General features: G+C 31.0%; 1 protein-coding gene across 1 annotated transcript in view; it reads left to right on the top strand.

Annotated features, from left to right (window-relative positions):
- The window catches only part of CEP112 (centrosomal protein 112), a 589,318-nt gene that overhangs the window by 209,882 nt on the left and 360,986 nt on the right, over nt 1-18,450 (top strand). Inside the window, exon 18 of the mRNA XM_051996640.1 lies at nt 15,462-15,569. Coding sequence (XP_051852600.1) covers nt 15,462-15,569 — 108 coding nt within the window. The remainder of the gene's footprint in view (nt 1-15,461; nt 15,570-18,450) is intronic.

The raw sequence follows: 18,450 nt of genomic DNA, 5'->3' as shown, positions 1-18,450 counted from the left end.
GAGTGTATCTTCTTTTGTCTTGACCTGAACAGTCAAACTCTTCAATCACAGGGTATGATTCTATTCTCAAATCAAATATATCCTGTCCTTCCTCTTTAGCTTTAATTAGGGCCTTTTGTAATTCTGTCATGGGGGTGGACAAAGCTGCTGCATGGGTGGTGCTGATGGTGTCACTGCCCCTCTCACTCCTCCTCCTCCCTCTACCCATGAAGGTGAAATTGAGGGAGCAAGGTCAGGAGATGGGGAATGCCCTAATGACACCTACTGGGGTATATCTAAGCTGTGAAAGTGAGAAGCACCACACCCCTTAAATTCATCAGAGTTGTACTTAACTCCTTTCTTGTCCAATTCTCATGCTTTTCAGCTGCTTTGTCAGTGTTATCCCCCTCCAGCTCTTTCTCCTCACACTTGTCTGGGTGTCCATATTAAAACCTTTCCTTTTTTTTTTTTTTTTTTTTAAACTTGTGGGGTTCTTTCAATCCAATTGTATTATATTGTACATAAGGAATGTTTCCTCAGGAATTGAATCAGGACCCATAGCTTCATAATGTTCAATTAGTTGCTCTCTCACTATTTCCCACATATCTGATTCTAATGTTTTTTCCTTTAGAGAGCCAAGGAGACATGCATTCTAGTATGTTTAAGAGTTCAGTGATCTGTTTCCAAGTTGCTAACTATGCATGCTACACACACCTTTTGGGGTAGGGGAGGCTCTTTTCTTAGTATTTGCCCCATTTCAGCTGAAAAACAAAAATGACTAGTTTAGCCCTTACCAAAGTTTCCTACTTGTCTATTTTGTACTTACCCTATTTCTGAGTCACAAGGACTTCCTCACTGAGCTTATAATCACATCAGTCAAACTGCTTAATGTAAGTTCTTACATCCAGAACCTCGCATCTAGGGCCCCACATTTAGGGCCCCATGTTGGGTGCCAGAATGTAGTTTCTGGAGGATCTCTAGACGGGCCTGGGTCTTAAGTGTAGAAGTGATGAAAGCAAAAGAGCCACCACAAGGATGGTCAAGGATGGAGACTGAGCTCAGTCACTCTCCAGTCTCAAGTCTGCTTGTTTCAAGTCCTCTCAGCCCTTATATACTTTAGTACAATTATATCACTACAGCACAATGAGCATGTGCCAATTGTAGAACCATCATGTCACCATAGTAAGTATTAAGTGTGTATGAACTGGAGAACCATTATCTCATCAGTCACACTGAGTAAATACCCTGCTGTAAGTATCTTTGCTTCAAGTATACCTTTCCCTGAGTTCCCCCACTCTCTGCAGTCCTCTACAGATGAGTAAGCTAATTAAGTATCAAGGTAGTATTGAGTTATAAATTTTATTAAATACAAGCTGCTGAAATATGAAAAATAATGTATACATAGATACAAATATAAATATATATGTATGAGTGAATATTAATCTGAAATTTCAACTTTGAAAGAATTAACTATGAAGTGTGAAACAAATATATAAGAATACTGATTCATATTCTAATACAAAATTTAATAATAATGTAAGAATACTAATTCTATTAAGAGTCTTGGCTCAGTTTGATATTTGAATCACATTTTTAAATAGTTTTTCTTTTTTTTTAATTCTAGGCTTCAGTTTTTTTCTTTTCCTTTTTTATTCTTTTTACATACAACATGTTGCATAAAGCAAAAGAGATATATGAATTATTTTTTGCTTTTAGTCATATAAATGATGTAAAATGAAATTTTGAAACAAAAAAAAATTTATGAAGGAGAATTGCCAATTTGAAATTTAGGGTGCAAGAAAAAGTGGATCAGATCTTATTATGCAAAAGATAATTTTCATATTTTTTTTCATATGAACTTCCCTTTTAGTTCAGCATTGTTAATTTCAATAAATATTTTTCTATTATGTATGTTTTACAATATAACCCTTCTTCTTTCGCCTAAAAGAGAGTTATCTTGTATAACAAAGAAAATCATGGGAAAAGAAAAATTCAGTAAAACCAAGAAAGATAATAAAACAAAAATTGATTTTTTTATAGCAATTAGTTGAGGACAAGTATGATTTTACAAGATTTAGTCCTGAAGTTTTTTTTTTTTTGGTTGTTCTGAAAGCACAGTTACTATTTTTACTTTTCTTTTTTTCATTTGATCCATAGTATTATTAAAATTTTTTTATTATTTCTTTTAATTATTTCTTCTTTTCTTACTCCTCCTGCTTTCTACTCTTAAGTTGTTGCTTTAAAAACTTTCTTCCTGGACTTCTGGCCAAGATGGTGGAGAAGACACATGCATCTATCCAAGCTCTTCCTTGCTCTCAGACTACTTTTAGTGCTTAACTGAAAAAACCCACAAATACAATACCAACAGAAGATATCCTTGAAATTCACCAGAAAAGTTCTGTTTTTGCTTGGGGAATATGATCTGGTCCCCACCACACAAGACTCTTATAGGAGAAATTAAAAAGGTTCTTACAAGAGAACTAAAAGAAAAATGGAGAAAGGAAAGGGAAGCTTGGCAAGAGGGTCTGGATAAGTCATCCCACTCATTTAAAATTAAGTGGACAAAGAAATCAAATCCATGTAAAACAGAATAGTGAATTGGAGAAAGAAAATGAAAATGGCTTTCTAAAAAATAAAATTGGTGAAATGGGAAAAAATTCCATAGAACAAAACAACTCATTTAAAAACTCAATTGGACAATTACAAAAAGAAATAAAAAAGTAAATGAAGAAAATAATTCATTAAAAATAAGAATTGAACAAATGGAAATGAATGACTCGAGGAGACACCAAGAATCAGTCAAGCAAAACAAAGCAAAAAAAAAAAAAAAAAAAAAAAAAAAACAAAACCAATTGACAAAACTGTTAAATACCTATTTAGGGAAAAGAAAAGACCTGGAAAATAGATCTAAGAGAGATAATCTGAGAATTCTTGGACTTCCTGAAAATTATGATGAATAAAAGAGCCTAGACACTATTTTTCAGGAAATCATCAAAGAGAAATGCCCAGATGTTATAGAAACAGAGGGTAAAATATATATTGAAAGAATTCATTGATCACCTACTTAAAGAGATCCCAAAATCAAAACTCCACGAAATATTGTGCTGAATTCCAGAACTATCAAATCAAGGAAAAAATACTACAAGCAGTCAGAAAAAAAAAAAATAATTCAAATATAGAGGAGCCACGATAAGGATTACTTAGGTTCTGGCAGTGTCCACATTAAAGGATCAAAGGGCCTGGAATCTGATATTCTGAAAGGCTAAGCAACTCAGTATGCAGCCAAGAATAACTAACCCGGCCAAAATGAGCCTTTTTTCCCCCAGGGAGGAAGATGGACATTCAGTGAAATAGGTGAATTTCATCTATTTCTGACAAAAAAACCAGAACTAAACAAAAAGATTGATCTCCAAATATAGGGCTCAAGAGAAATGTAAAAAGGCAAAAAGAAATCTTGGGAACTATATTTCTATTATAAGTATACATAAAGAATACATGTGTTATTTGGTTTTACAGTTGTGATATAAAAAAAAAAAACTAGAGGTGGAAGGGAATTGTATCATAAAAGGATAAAGTGGGGCTACTACATCTCATGAAAAGGCAAAGGAAACCTATTATATCTGAGGGAAAGAAGGGAGGGGATGAACTTAGTGTGTTATCTTACTCTCATCAGAAGTGGCTTAAAGAGAAAAATATTAGACGTATTTGATTTATAGAGAAACTTCTCCCACCTCATTGAAAAGTGGGAGAGGAAAAAGTGAAAAGGGAAGGAGTAAGCTAAGTGGAAGGCAATACAGAAATTGTGAGAAAAAGGGGTAAGAAAAGGGGAAGAACTCTAAGGTGGGGGGAAGGGATCCTAAAAAGGGAGGGCTGTGAGACACAAGTGGTGCTCACAAGTTTAATACTGGCGGGGAAGGGGGAAGGTAAGAGGGAAGGAAAGAAGAAAAGCATAAGCAGGAGTTAACAAGATGGCAAGAAATACAGAATTAGTAATTAGAACCATTACTGTGCTTGGGGTAAATTCCCCCATAAAGTGGAAGCAGATAGCAGATTAGATTAAAAGCCAGAATCCTACAATATGTTGTTTACAGGAAACACACTTGAAGGAGGGCGATACATACAGAGTAAAGGTAAAAGGTTGGAGCAGAATCTACTATGATTCAGGTGAAGTCAAAAAAGCAGGGGTAGCCATCCTGATCTCAGATCAAACAAAAGCAAAAATTCAGCTAATTAAAAGAGATAAAGACGGGCACTATATCTTGATAAAATATAGTATAGATAATAAAGCAATATCAATATTAAACATATATGCACCACGTGGTGTAGCATCTAAATTCTTAAAAGAGAGATTAAGAGAGCTGCAAGAAGAAATAGACAGCAAAACTATAATAGTAGGAGATCTCAACCTTGCACTCTCAGAATTAGATAAATCAAAACACAAAATAAATAAGAAGTCAAATAGGTAAATAGAATATTAGAAAAGTTAAGTATGACAGATCTTTGGGAAAAAAACTAAATGGAGACAGAAAGGAGTATACTTTCTTCTTAGAAGTTCATGGAACCTATACAAAAATTGACCATATATTAGGACATAAAAACTTAAAATTGAAATGCCAAAAGGCAGAAATAGTAAATGCATCTTTTTCAGATCACGATGCAATAAAAATTACATTCAATAAAAAGCCAGGGGAAAATAGGCCAAAAAGTAATTGGAAACTATATAATCTCATCCTAAAGAATGATTGGGTGAAACAGCAAATCATGGACATAATAATTTCACCTGAGAAAATGACAATAATGATACGACATACCAAAATGTGTGTGTTGAAGCCAAGGTGGTAATAAAGAGACATTTTATATCTCTTGAGGCCTACTTCTATAAAATAGAGAAAGAAAAAAGTGAATTGGGCTTGCAATTAAAAAAGCTAGAAAAGGAACAAATCAAAAAACCCCAATCAAACACTAAACTTGCAATTCTAAAAATAAAAGGAGAGATTAATAAAACTGAAAGTAAAAAAAAAAAAACTATTGAATTAATAAATAAAACTAAGAGTTGGTTCTATGAAAAAACCAACAAAATAGATAAACCCTTAGTAAATTTGATTAGAAAAGGGAAAGAGGAAAATCAAATTGCTAGTCTTAAAAATGAAAAGGGAGAACTGGCCATTAATGAAGAGGAAATTATAGCAATAATTAGGAGTTATTTTGCCCAACTTTATGCCAATAAATTTGATAACTTAAATGAAATAGAAGAATACCTTCAAAAATATAGCTTGCCCAGATTAACAGAGGAAGAATTAAATTGATTAAACAGTCCCATTTTAGAAAAAGAAATAGAACCAGCTATTAATCAACTCCCTAAGAAAAAATCTCCAGGACCTAGATGGATTTACATGTGAATTCTACCAAACATTTAGAGAACAATTAACTCCAATGCTATATAAACTATTTGAAAAAATAGATATTGAAAGAGTCCTACCAAATTCCTTTTATGATACAGACATGGTACTGATACCTAAACCAGGTAGGTTGAAAACAGAGAAAGAAAATTATAAACCAATCTCCCTAATGAATATTGATGCAAAAATCTTAAATAAAATATTAGCCAAAAGATTACAGAAAATCATGCCCAGATAATACACCATGACCAAGTAGGATTTATACCAGGAATGCAGGGCTGGTTCAATATTAGGGATGCTATTAGCATAACTGACTATATCAATAACCAAATTAACAAAAACCATATGATCATCTCAATAGATCCAGAAAAAGCATTTGATTAAATCCAACATTTATTCTTAATAAAAACACTTGAGAGTATAGGAATAAATGGACTTTTCCTTTAAATAGTCAGTATCATCTATTTAAAACCAGCAGTAAGCATCATATGTAATGGGGATAAACTGGAACCATTCCCAATTAGATCAGGAGTGAAACAAGGATGCCTACTTCACCATTACTATTCAATGTTGTATTAGAAACAATAGCTTCAGCAATAAGAGGTGAGAAAGAGATTAAAGGAATTAGAGTAGGTAATGAGGAAACCAAATTATCACTCTTTGCAGATGATATGATGGTATACTTAGACAACCACAGAGAGTCTACTAAAAAACTATTAAAAATAATCCACAATTTTAGCAAATTTCAGGATACAAAATAAATCCACATAAATCCTCAGCATTTTTATAGATCACCAACAAAATCCAACAGCAAGAGATACAAAGAGAAATTCCATTTAAAATAACTGTCAATAGCATAAAATATTTGGGAATCTATCTGCCAAAGAAAAGTCACGAACTTTATGAGTGAAACTACAAAACACTTTTCACATAAAGTCAGATCTAAACAATTGGAAAAATATTAAGTGCTCTTGGATAGGCCAAGCAAATAAAATAAAGGTGACAATACTATCTAAACTAATCTATTTATTTAGTGCTATACCAATCAGACTCCCACAAAACTATTTTAATGACCTAGAAAAAATTACAACAAAATTCATATGGAAGAACTAAAGGTCAAGAATTTCAAGGGAACTAATAAAAAAAAAAAATCAAATGAACGTGGCCTAGCTATGCCTGATTTAAAACTATATTATAAAGCAGCAGTCACCATTTGGTATTGACTAAGAAATAGACTAGTTGATCAGTGGAACAGATTAGATTCACAGGACAAAATAGTTAATAATTGTAGTAAGCTAATGTTTGAAAAACCCAAAGATCCCAACTTTTGGGATAAGAATTCACTATTTGACAAAAACTGCTGGGAAAACTGGAAATTAGTATGGCAGAAACTAGGCATGGACCCACACTTTACATCATACACCAAGATAAGATCAAAATAGGTCCATGATTTAGACATAAAGAATGAGATTATAAATAAATTAGAGGAACATAGGATAGTTTATCTCTTAGACTTGTGGAGGAGGAAGGAATTTGTGACCAAAGAAGTAGAGATCATTATTGATTACAAAATAGAAAATTTTGATTATATCAAGTTAAAAAGCTTTTGAACAAACAAAGCTAATGCAAACAAGATCAAAAGGGAAACAACAAACTGGGAAAACATTTTTACAGTTAAAGGTTCTGATAAAGGCCTCATTTCCAAAATATAGAGAATTGACTCTAAAAAATCAAGCCAATTCTCCAATTGATAAATGGTCAAAGAATATGGACAGACAATTTTCAGATGATGAAATTGAAACTATTTCTACTCATTTGAAAGGCTGTTCCGAATCACTATTGATCAGAGAAATGCAAATTAAAACAACTCTGAGATACCATTACACACCTATCATACTGGCTAAGATGACAGGAAAAGATAATGATGAATGTTGGAGGGGTGCGGGAAAACTGGGACACTGATGCATTGTTCGTGGAGTTATGAATAGATTCAACCATTCTGGAGAGAAATTTGGAATTATGCTAAAAAACTTATCAAACTGTGCATACCCTTTGATCTAGCAGTGTTACTACTGGGCTTATATACCAAGAGATGTTCAAGAAGGGAAAGAAACCTGTATGTGCCAAAATGTTTGTGGCAGCCCTTTTTGTAGTGGCTAGAAACTGGAAATTGAATGGATGTCCATCAGTTGGAGAATGGTTGGGTAAATTCTGATATATAAATGTTATGGAATATTATTGTTCTGTAAGAAATGACCAGCAGGATGAATACAGAGAGGCTTGGAGAGACTTACATGAACTGATACTAAGTGAAATGAGTAGAACCAGGAGATCATTATACACTTTAACCACAATAGTATATGAGGATATATTCTGATTCAAATGGATATCTTCTTCAAAGAGAAGAGCCAATTCATTTCCAGTTGATCAATGATGGACAGATTCAGCTATACCCAAAGAAGGAACACTGGGAAACAAATGTGGACTACTTGCATTTTTGTTTTTCTTCCCATGTTATTTTTTACCTTCTGAATCCGATTTTTCTTGTGCAACTAGAGAACTGTACTGATCTGCACATATATATTATATCTAAGATATACGTTAACGTGTTTAACATGTATGAGACTGCCTGCCATCTAGGGGAGGGGGTAGAAGGAGGGGAAGGAAAAGTTGGAACAGAAGTGAGTGCAAGGGACAATGATGAAAAATTACTCATGCATATGTTCTGTCAATAAAAAGGTATAATTAAAAACAAAACAAAACAAAATAAAAAACAAACCAACAACAAAAAAACCCAACTTTCTTCCCTTGCTCTACTCTTTCCCCCATCCTTTTTTTCTTATAGAATTTATCACATTCACCTCATCGATACTCTTTCCTTTCTATGTATTTTGAAATTTTAAAATTCATGATTCAGATTTTATGTGCTCAGTGACCCTTTAGTTCAATTGCTTTGTAGAAAAGTTAGACATTTTTTCAACTTTTTTTTTTTTTGGTCTTTTGGTTTAGGTGGCATACTAAATATAGGATGCTAGGCCTAGAGTGAGGAAGACCTGAATTCAAATCATAACTCAGATACTATCTGTGTAACCTTAGGCAAGTCATTTAACCTCTGTCTTAGTTTCCTCAGTTGTAATATGGGGATGATTACATTACTTCTTTCCAGAATTGTTAAGAGAATTAAATGAGACAATATTTGTAAAAGACTTAAAACAGTAATTAACATTGTAGGGGTTTACTAAATGCTTGTTTCCTTCCTTCTTTGAATATATTTTTTTCTGTATTGACCTCAGAGATCCCAGATATAATATGTTGTTTGATCTATTTCTGCATTTTTGTGGTTTTTTATTATTTAAAAAAATTCTATTCATTAATAACAAAGTAAATTGCATGCATAATAAAATCCTGAACTTTTTATGTTTATTTAATAGTGCATATTAAATTTTCCATGGTCCAAAATAGTCCACTTCATTTTCCCTTCTGAATTTTTTTCTTCTGTGAATTTATTGTTATTTTTCTTTATTTGATTTGAATTTCTATCACTATTCACTAACCCTTCCCCATCATGCAAATTGAAATCTTCCCTTTCACAAATAAAAGCAAATAACAACAATAAATTTTGCACATTACACTAAATGCACATGTGTTTTTTAATTCCTAACCTTCATTTCTTCACCAGAAATTAGAGGGCTAATTTCATCATTAATCCCCTGAAGTTGTGATTAATTGTTGAATTGGTCAGAATACTGTAGTTTTTTTAAACATTATTCTCTTTTACTATATTATAAATTATTTTTCTGGTAATTGTAATAATACTTTTATCTTCGAACAAGTCTCCTGAAGTTTCTCTGAATTTGTAATATTATTTTAAAGATTATTTTTTAGCATAAATGAATATGATCTTTTCTTGGAAACTTTTTCTGCATCATCTTGAGATAACCATGTGGTTTTAAATGTTTTTTTTAATTATTAATTATTTTGTATCCCTGATATAAATTTGCTTTAGTCATAATGAACAGTGATTTGTTTGTTTCTTTTTTTGTTAATCGCTGTGGTCTTTTTTTGGATCTTTCTCTGGATGCAGATAGCATTTTCCATTCCAAATCTAATGGCATTGTCTTTGTATTGCCCTATTGTTAAAAAGATGGAAGACTATGAAAGATGATCATGACATAATCTTGCTATCACTGTGTACAGTGTTCTCCTGGTTCTGCTCACTTTACTTAGCATCAATTCATATCAGTTCTTTCAAGCTTTTCTCAAGTCAGCCTGCTCACCAAGTCTTATAGAACAGTAATATTCCATTACATTCATATATTATAACTTGTTCAGCCATTCCCCAATTGATGAGCATCCCTTCAATTTCCTATTTCTTTCTACTACAAAAAGAGATGCTACAACATTTTTGCATACATGAGTCCTTTCCCCTCTTTTATGATATCTTTGGGCTAGATCAAATGGTGTAAGCAGTTTTATAGCCCTCTGGGAATGTAGAACTCTATAATTTCTTATGTCAGAATAATATCCCATTATATTTATCTCCCACATTTCACTCAACCATTCCCCAATTTATAGTTAGCCACTTTATCTCTACTTTTTATCTTTATATATATTTGCTATAATAAAATGTACTGCCACAAATATTTTTGTTATCACTTTTTTGTTCTTCTGTTTTCGATCTGGTGGCTATATTGCCCTCTTGTGCTATTATTCATGAGCCAAAGACACTCCAATTTAGTGACTTTTTGTATGTGTTTTCAAATTAATTTCAAGAAAGTTTGGATCAATCGATAGCTCTACCTATTATTAGCATATTTTGTATATTATCTATAGTATAATACATAAGGATATCTGTGTCACAAACTTACCATTTCGGTTTTTGTGATCATTGACATATCTGTAGGTATGTAGTAGAATCTTATTTTTAATAATTGCTGTTAAATAGCTCATGTTTCTTCCTCTGAAAACTGCATATCAATATTCTTTGCCCATCTATCTTTTGAAAAACAGCTCTTGTTCTTTTATTTTTCTATCAGTTCCCTATGTATTTTTTATATTAGGTCTTTATCAGAGATGTTTGATGCTTTAGTTCTTTTTATAACTGAATTGGTTTGGCTTGTGCAAAAGCTTTTTAGAATTAACTTTTTTCTATATTTTCCTCTCTCTTTTTTAGTTAAGCTTCTCTCTCCTCCATCCTTCCCCCCACTCCATCTTTTGTTTGAAATGTTGTGTTCTTTTTCATCTATTCTACATTTAAGATGATATTGTATTTAAGCTTTGAATCCACTTTACCTTATTGTGTTATATGGTAAACTTCATTACTGCCAGATCACTTTTTAGTTTTCCAGCATTTTTGTTGTTATTGGTATTGGTTAGAATGTCCTCATCCCAGTATTTGTTGTCTTTGGGTTTATCGAGTACCATGTTCTTTGATTTCTGAAATTTCCTTACCTATTCTAGAAGATAGGAGTGAATTATTCAAACTATTACAAAATACTAATCATTGATAATATTTTATAATTATTTCTTTGTAGCTTGCTGCAATTATTTTTTGTTAATTCTCCAAATTCTCATCTGCAAATATTGATAACTTTTCTCTGTATATTCTTAATCATTCAATTTCTTGATATTTGTTTTATTATTTTTGTAGGATTTCTAGAACTATATCAAATAATAACGGTAACAATATCTTAATCCTTAATATAATTGGAAAGTGCTTTAATTTTTTTAAAATCATGAATAAAATAACTTGTCTAAAACCTTTTCTGCAATAATTAATATAATCTCATAATTTTAATTATTATATAATGTGGTTTATTATGTTAATAGTGTTCTTAATGTTAAGCCAACCCTGTATTCCTTGTATAATCACATTTGTATCACAATGAAGTGTCTTTCAAGTACTTTGATATTGCCTCTTTGCTCATTTTTATTCAATATGTGTATTAGAACTCATTAGATATATTAATTTATAGTTGGGTTTTTCTGCTTTATCTATGCCTGGAATAGTATATATCTCTTTTATGCTTATCACATACAAAAATGTTAGTAAAAAATTTATTTTCTCTGTTTTTACAAACAAATTATGTAATAGTGAAGTTAATTATTCTTTTAATGCTTGTTAGAACTCACAAATCCATCTTGTTTTATTTTCCCCCATTAGAATTTTATTTATTCCTTGCCCTTGTTCAATCTCTTTCCCTCCTGAAAATAGTTTGTTTAAATTTTATACTTATTATCTATTAATATTTCCATTACATATATGTAAATATTCATTGTATTTTTCTGTTTTCTCTGCCAAATCTTTACTAAGATAACATTGCTTTATTAAGATTTTCCAGTCTCTCTGTTTATGTTTTTTTATATTTTAACAAAGCTTTAAATTCTTTATATATTCCTAAATTTTTTTTTAAAAATGTATGATCTAAACTATTCTGAAGATTCTTGAACTTTTTTTTTCTCTTTTTTATGATCTATTTCTGGGGCAGGTAGCTTTGCTGTTGTAGAATGATTATGTTGTTTCAGAATTTCTCCTCATTATCTTTTGTCCTCTAGTATTTTGCTCTTAAAAAGCTTCTCTTTTTGATTATTGATATTTTCTTTATCTCTTTTGGTTTTTCTTTACCCTTCCCTTTTCATTTCCTTTCCTTGCTTCATCTAAAAAGTTATTTTTCTTTATTTGATCCATTTCTTACTGTTTTGAGGTGATAAAAGAGTTCTCAGGCATTGCTACAACTTTCAATTTACCATCTCCTTGAAAATTATTTCCATTGTAATATTAATTTTCAAATCTATTTTATAAGAATAATATAATAAACAAAAAATATTATGACTTTATATATTGATAAAATGGTCACTGATTGCCATTATTTTGATTAGTATCATTGTTATCATGATAAATCTTACCAATTGTTTGGTATTATATCAGAATTCAAAAACCTTTATTTTATACATATAAAAGAGAAAATTATTACTAGATAAATTTCTCCAAATCATCTTATTCTTACTTTGCATCATACCAAATTCATAAGGTCCTACAACCTTAAAATTGCTTTTTAGTGATAGCTTCAGCAATGAAAATGAGCTTAATTTAACCATCCACACTAAAAAACATTTATCAAACTATATAAAAATAATAGCTAACACCACTCCCCTTTTCTCAGTATTTTTTTATTAAACTTTAATGTACTTTTATGTAGATGTGCTTAAGCTTTTGGTTAAATGACACTTTAACTTTTTGTGTCTTGTTGAATACAAGGCAACATGATGCTAAGTGAAATGTTCTTTTTTCCTTGAAGTTAAATGGAATATAGAATGATCTACTGACTTCATGACCTGTTAGAGTCATTTAGAGTCTTTGGTATCTATGGCAACAGAGTATCATATACTTTTCTATGAACTTTAACCATTTCAGAATTATTAGGGAATAAGAATGGAGTGGGGGCTGGCTTTTTCCGTCAGTATAATTAGCATTTAAATTAATTTGTATATTTGATTTTTGTGTAATGTAATTTACAATTTTCTTTTACCTTTCCTTATCTTATAGCTATTAGAATCTTATGATTATATTTGTGTGTGTGTGTATGTTTTTTTAAATGAATGCTTGAATTACTTATTTTGAATAAGAGGACCACTTTTCCTTAAGAATTCTTTGAGTGTGTAAAATAGATATTTCCTCATTTTATGTTTGGAACAATTTATAATTATAGACTTTTTTCATATTTTGCTAAATTAAAAGGCAGATCAAAAAATTTCACACAAAGATTCTAGATTTAAAATTACATTATGAAATAGATTCTTCTATTTTTCACATATTGATTCATTTAATAATTCAATAAATATTGCATTTCAGTTTTGTATACATCACTTATTGAGGGCTAAAAAAATTCAAAAGAAACATGTAGTATCCTTACCCTCTAGTATACTTGAGGAAATATTCAGGTCACATCTAAATGTTAAGCTACAAAATAACTAATTAACAATGGAATTTTCATTATATGATATTGTATAGAAATATGGAAAACAAATATGGAGCTTAGAAAGGGAGAAACTTGAATTTTTATGGTAGCAGAAGCAACTTGAACAAAGACTTGGATTTAGAAAATAAGCATTTTTCTTTTTCTTGTTTTGTGAGACATTGAGAAAATAGAAAAAAATGTGAATTTTCTTTTAGGGACAGTTAATCAAGAACTTTGATCATGAGGCTGAGAAATTTAAAATTTTATCCTATCTTCCAGGAGCTACTAAATACTTTTTAAGGCAGGGAATAAATGATATGATGAAAGGAAATTTACAAGAACAATAATGACATATTTAAGGTGAGAAAACCTGGAAATTATTATAGGCCTACAGCTGTAAAAAACAGCAGTCATCAATATAGAAGAAGTGAGTTGTAACCACATAGAACATTTAGGGAATTTTTACTTGGTTACCCCTCTCCATTAATGTCTAGTACACCAAAAGAATTGAGATAAGTACACAGTGTATTTCTGCTCAATATGCTTGAGTACAACGAAAGGTGATTTAGTTTTATAAACAAATATTTGTTAAGCATCACTATATAATAAGTGAATAAGTTTCATTTATGTAATATATTTGCAAATACAAATAACTTGACAAAACTATGAATTTTTAAAAATTTAATAAGTTGTCAGGTGTATTAATAGAATTTCATTGCATTTATAATCAATATACATTGTGTAAGTGTTCAAACAATTAATTTTTTCAGTAGTATTTACACCAGTATTTTTAAACTTTTTTTGTATCTTGGACACTTTTGACATCGTTATAAAACCTATGTACATTGTCTCAGAATAATATTTATTAATGCACAATAAATGCTTAGTATTTCAAAAGAAACCAATTTTATTAAAATATAGTCTTCAAAATATTTTTAAAAAGCAGTAATTTTACAGATTTCAGGTAAAAAAAAAACCTTATTTGAACTATCTAAATTTTCTACTGAGCTATTTTTATAGTTTAATAGTGACATTAGATTCTCCTCTCCTCCTACAATGGGTTCTCCTATGGCAAACTTACCACCTCTTGTGGTAAACTTATGGATAAAAGTTACAAATCTGCATTTTTGTCAAAAAGCAATCAAATCAATAATATTAGAAATGTATTTGTGTTTAAAAAAAATCAATATTCTACTATCTATTGGTTTTCATTTCAGGCCTGTGCCTCAATTTAAAATCTCAAATAGATTAAATAGTATTTCTTCTAGAAATTCCTCAGCTTATTCTATTGTTTATTTCTGTTGCTGATGTCAATGAAATTTGTGAACTTTGGTGATTCACTATTCCTAGTATATAAGGTAAATTCAGTAATAGTTAAACATCTTAAGTCTTAGAATCAATACTTCCAGCCAAAATTAGGTTGTAAAAATGACTTGATGTATTGAATTCATATTAAATGGGACATAAAGATAGGTCACACTATCCTCCTTAAATTTTTTTGGTAAGGAATTATTTTGTAGTACATAATTAATGAGGCCAGATGTAGCATAGAACAAATATTTACATTTTAATATTTTAATAATAATTACTTGAGAATTCACCACATTGAGCTTATTGTTTCTTTTTTCTTTTTAAATTCTGCAATAATGGCTAGATGAAATTTGTAGATATTGAAGATTTGTAGTGCTTTTGATAGTTATAAAGGCCTCATAAACTTTAGTATATAGAATACCCTTAAAGTTGTAAAAGATCCAGAAACACTGTTGATTTGCTTTATTCCCATGCTCTGACAAAAGATTTCAGTTATTTCATTCTTAGGAGATAAAGACAGGTCATTAATGCTAATGGTTGGCAATGGGGATATTTGAAAATCAGAAGGATATGGAAATCGGGGTGGAGGAGGGACAAGGATGATAGGTATGTGATTTTTTCCTTTTGTTTCTTTTTTTTATTGTACATAGAAATTGTAAAATATATAACTGTGCTATAAGAATAAGCAAATTAATAGTTATCTTCTTTTACATGTCTTTAATAATAGGTACTTCATTTTCAAATAAGATTAAATTTTGTTACATTGGTAAATGTTTTGGTTTTTTAAATATAAAATTTTCTTTTTAACTTCTAGATGGAAAAAGTGGAGACAGATTTAACTAGATCCAAATCTCTTCGTGAGAAACAAGCTAAAGAGTTTTTATGGCAGTTAGAAGATATCAAGAAAAGATATGAACAGCAGGTTGGTCTTTTATTTTAGTAATATTATTTTATTTTTAGTGATATTGTGTTATATTAGAAAAAATCAAAATACTTCCATGCTGTCCTATTTTCTTTAAATAATATCTAATGTAATAATATTTTCATCAATGAAAGTATTACAGTTGTCCCCATGAAATTTATTATACAATTTTTCATATTGTATATCTTTACATTGATTCCTTTTCCTCTCTGGTTCTTCTTAGTATAAATAACAAAATTTCTAATTTCCTTGCATCTCTTTTATTCAATATATTTTACATGTTTCTTGGAAATTTAGGGGGAAAAGGCATTATATCAGCTACCTTGACTAAAAGAAAGTTTTATGAAGGTGCTAATTATTTTCTTTAGTGTCATCTTAGTCTGGAAGCTTTACCTTAATTTCTTTATTCTTCTTGAATTTTTTAATCACTTGAAATATACTAAAAAAATACAAATTTAAGAATAACTCTTCCCTTTTTTTAGTCTTAAATTGTGATTCATTCAGAAGTACTATTGTAATGCCAGAGAAACTGAGCAGGATAGCGATTAGAGAACAATTTAATAATTTATTAAATAGGAGAGATTTACTGGGACCAAGTGGATCCATGGTTTGGTTCCAGGGCTGAATGAGACTATCATCTCAAAAAATCCAGCAGTGAATGTCAGATACAACATTCTTTTACAGGATAAGAAGAACAATGACATAATGGGGGAGGTACCTGGATTCGGATGACCTAATGGGGGAGGAACCTAGGATGAGGATGACATAATGGAGGCAGGCATAATGGAGGGAGGTACTGGAGAGGCTCCTGATATCTAATGATGTCTAAAATGGATTGTTTGATAGCGGTAATTTCAGTTTGACAGAGTAGATTTTCTTACATAAAATTCTACTTTTAAGGTAGAACATTTTTGTATAGTTTCTTGAACAATTCAGAATGTTGAATGTTATATTGTCAATGAATTTCTTGTCTATATTTTATAATCTAATTGAATGATTTGAAAATAGTACATTTATTCTCGTTTTTATTTTGTACATAATAGTATGTTTTCATTAGAAATATATAATACTCATCACAGAGTGATAAATACCATATCAGGCATTCAGTAATGTTCATTGAATTTATTGAATTGAAAGAGCATAAAAGATGGATTGGAAATTGAAATGGTTAGATAGGAATACCTTTTTGATGGCTTCTCAATTAATAAACATGCATTTGTTAAATACCTATTGTGTGCTAAGCATGATTCTAGGGATATAGGTACAGAAAATGAAACGGTCCATTTAAAGAGTTATATTGTGAAGATGGAATAAATATTCATCGATAAGTAAATGCAGAATAATTACAAAATAAACATGCAGAGATAGAGGAGATAGCACAAAAAGCAGGGGAAGATGAAAGATGAATTCAGTCCTTGAGAGAGTTATGGATTGCAAGTGCAAAGATGAGATGTTAAACCATTTAAAACATTAAAACATAAGCTCTGTAAAGGCACAGAAATAAGATATGGAATGTTACGTATAAGAAAAGGCAAATGTGCCAGTTTGGATAGGGTATAGAATCTATGATGATAAGGAATTTATAATGAGTCTGGAAAGATTATCTGACAATATATTGTTCAGATCTTTAAATATCAAACAGGTGCATGTACATTTTATCTAAAAAGCAACTGGGGACCACTGAAGCTTTTGGAACAAGGAAGTGAGATGTCCAAGCTTGTGCTCTTATGATGTCAATTTTGAAGAAAAGGGAGAAACAGGGTATAGGGAGATCAATTAGGATGCTATTGCAATTGTCCAATTTAGAGTTAATTTGGATCTTTACTTAGGTAATTGTGGTATGAATAGAGAGAAAATGCCTGGATAGCAATTCCTAGTTCCAAATGATGTATTGGGATTCAGGACCAAATTCTGGGGTTTTGTCATATGAAGAATTCACAGTGGCTATTCTCTTTGGCAAAAAGGTAGGTTTACTTAGGAGAAGAGGTTACAAACAAAATTAAGAATTACCATAGATACTAGGAATGGTAAATATAAAATGTTTAGATACCATGAGGCATGGTGGGGGAATGAGAGGATATGGGGAAAGGGGTGAGGAAAAAGAATACCATCATAGTAGACTGACCCAAGAGGGATTTGGCACAGATGGCATGAGCTATCAACAGATTTATAGAGGAAATTTAACCTCAGAAGTTTGACATGAATGGGATTTCTGGCTGGATCCAGCAAGGTGGGGCTGCCCACAATTTCCACAAAGAATAACTAAAATTAAACTTATTTCTACAAGTGCCCTCCCTTATTTGCCTCAAGGAGTAATTTTATTAGTACGTTAAGCTCTCCCTGCCAACCCCACCTAGTAAAGTGTAAGGAAGGGAGTAAAGTATGTGAAAAACCTTCAGAAAAGTTAGAAGGGACTAGATTATGAAGTGTTTTAAATGCCAAAAATCATTTTGTATATGCTCTTGGAGGCAATAGGAAGTCCTTGGAGTTTAAGTCTAATGATGATGATGGTTACATGATTATTTTAGGAAGTGAATTTCAGGAAATTATTTTAGTGGCTGAAGGAAAGGTAGATTAAAGTTGTAAGAGAGTTGAGGCAGATGGACTCACCAGTGAGCTCTTGCAGTAATCTGAACATGAGGTGGTAGGGGCCTGCATTATAGTTGTGTCACTGTCAGAGGAGAGAAGGGTACATATTTGGGAAATGTTGCACAGTACAATTGACAGATCTTGGCTATAGATTCAATATGGGGTGAGAGATGGTAAAGAATGCAGGATTAGTTATTGATTTGAAACCTTAGAGACTAGGAGTATAGTACAAATTAGGTGACTTGATAGTCTGTCAGTTTTTTCATTTGTTGAGAAAGTTAATTAGCTTCCT

This window comes from Antechinus flavipes, chromosome 4 (assembly GCF_016432865.1).
Source record: "Antechinus flavipes isolate AdamAnt ecotype Samford, QLD, Australia chromosome 4, AdamAnt_v2, whole genome shotgun sequence".
In the NCBI taxonomy this organism is placed as follows: domain Eukaryota; kingdom Metazoa; phylum Chordata; class Mammalia; order Dasyuromorphia; family Dasyuridae; genus Antechinus; species Antechinus flavipes.
The sequence above is the reverse complement of the archived record's forward strand: the minus strand, read 5'-3'. Positions and strand labels throughout refer to the sequence as shown.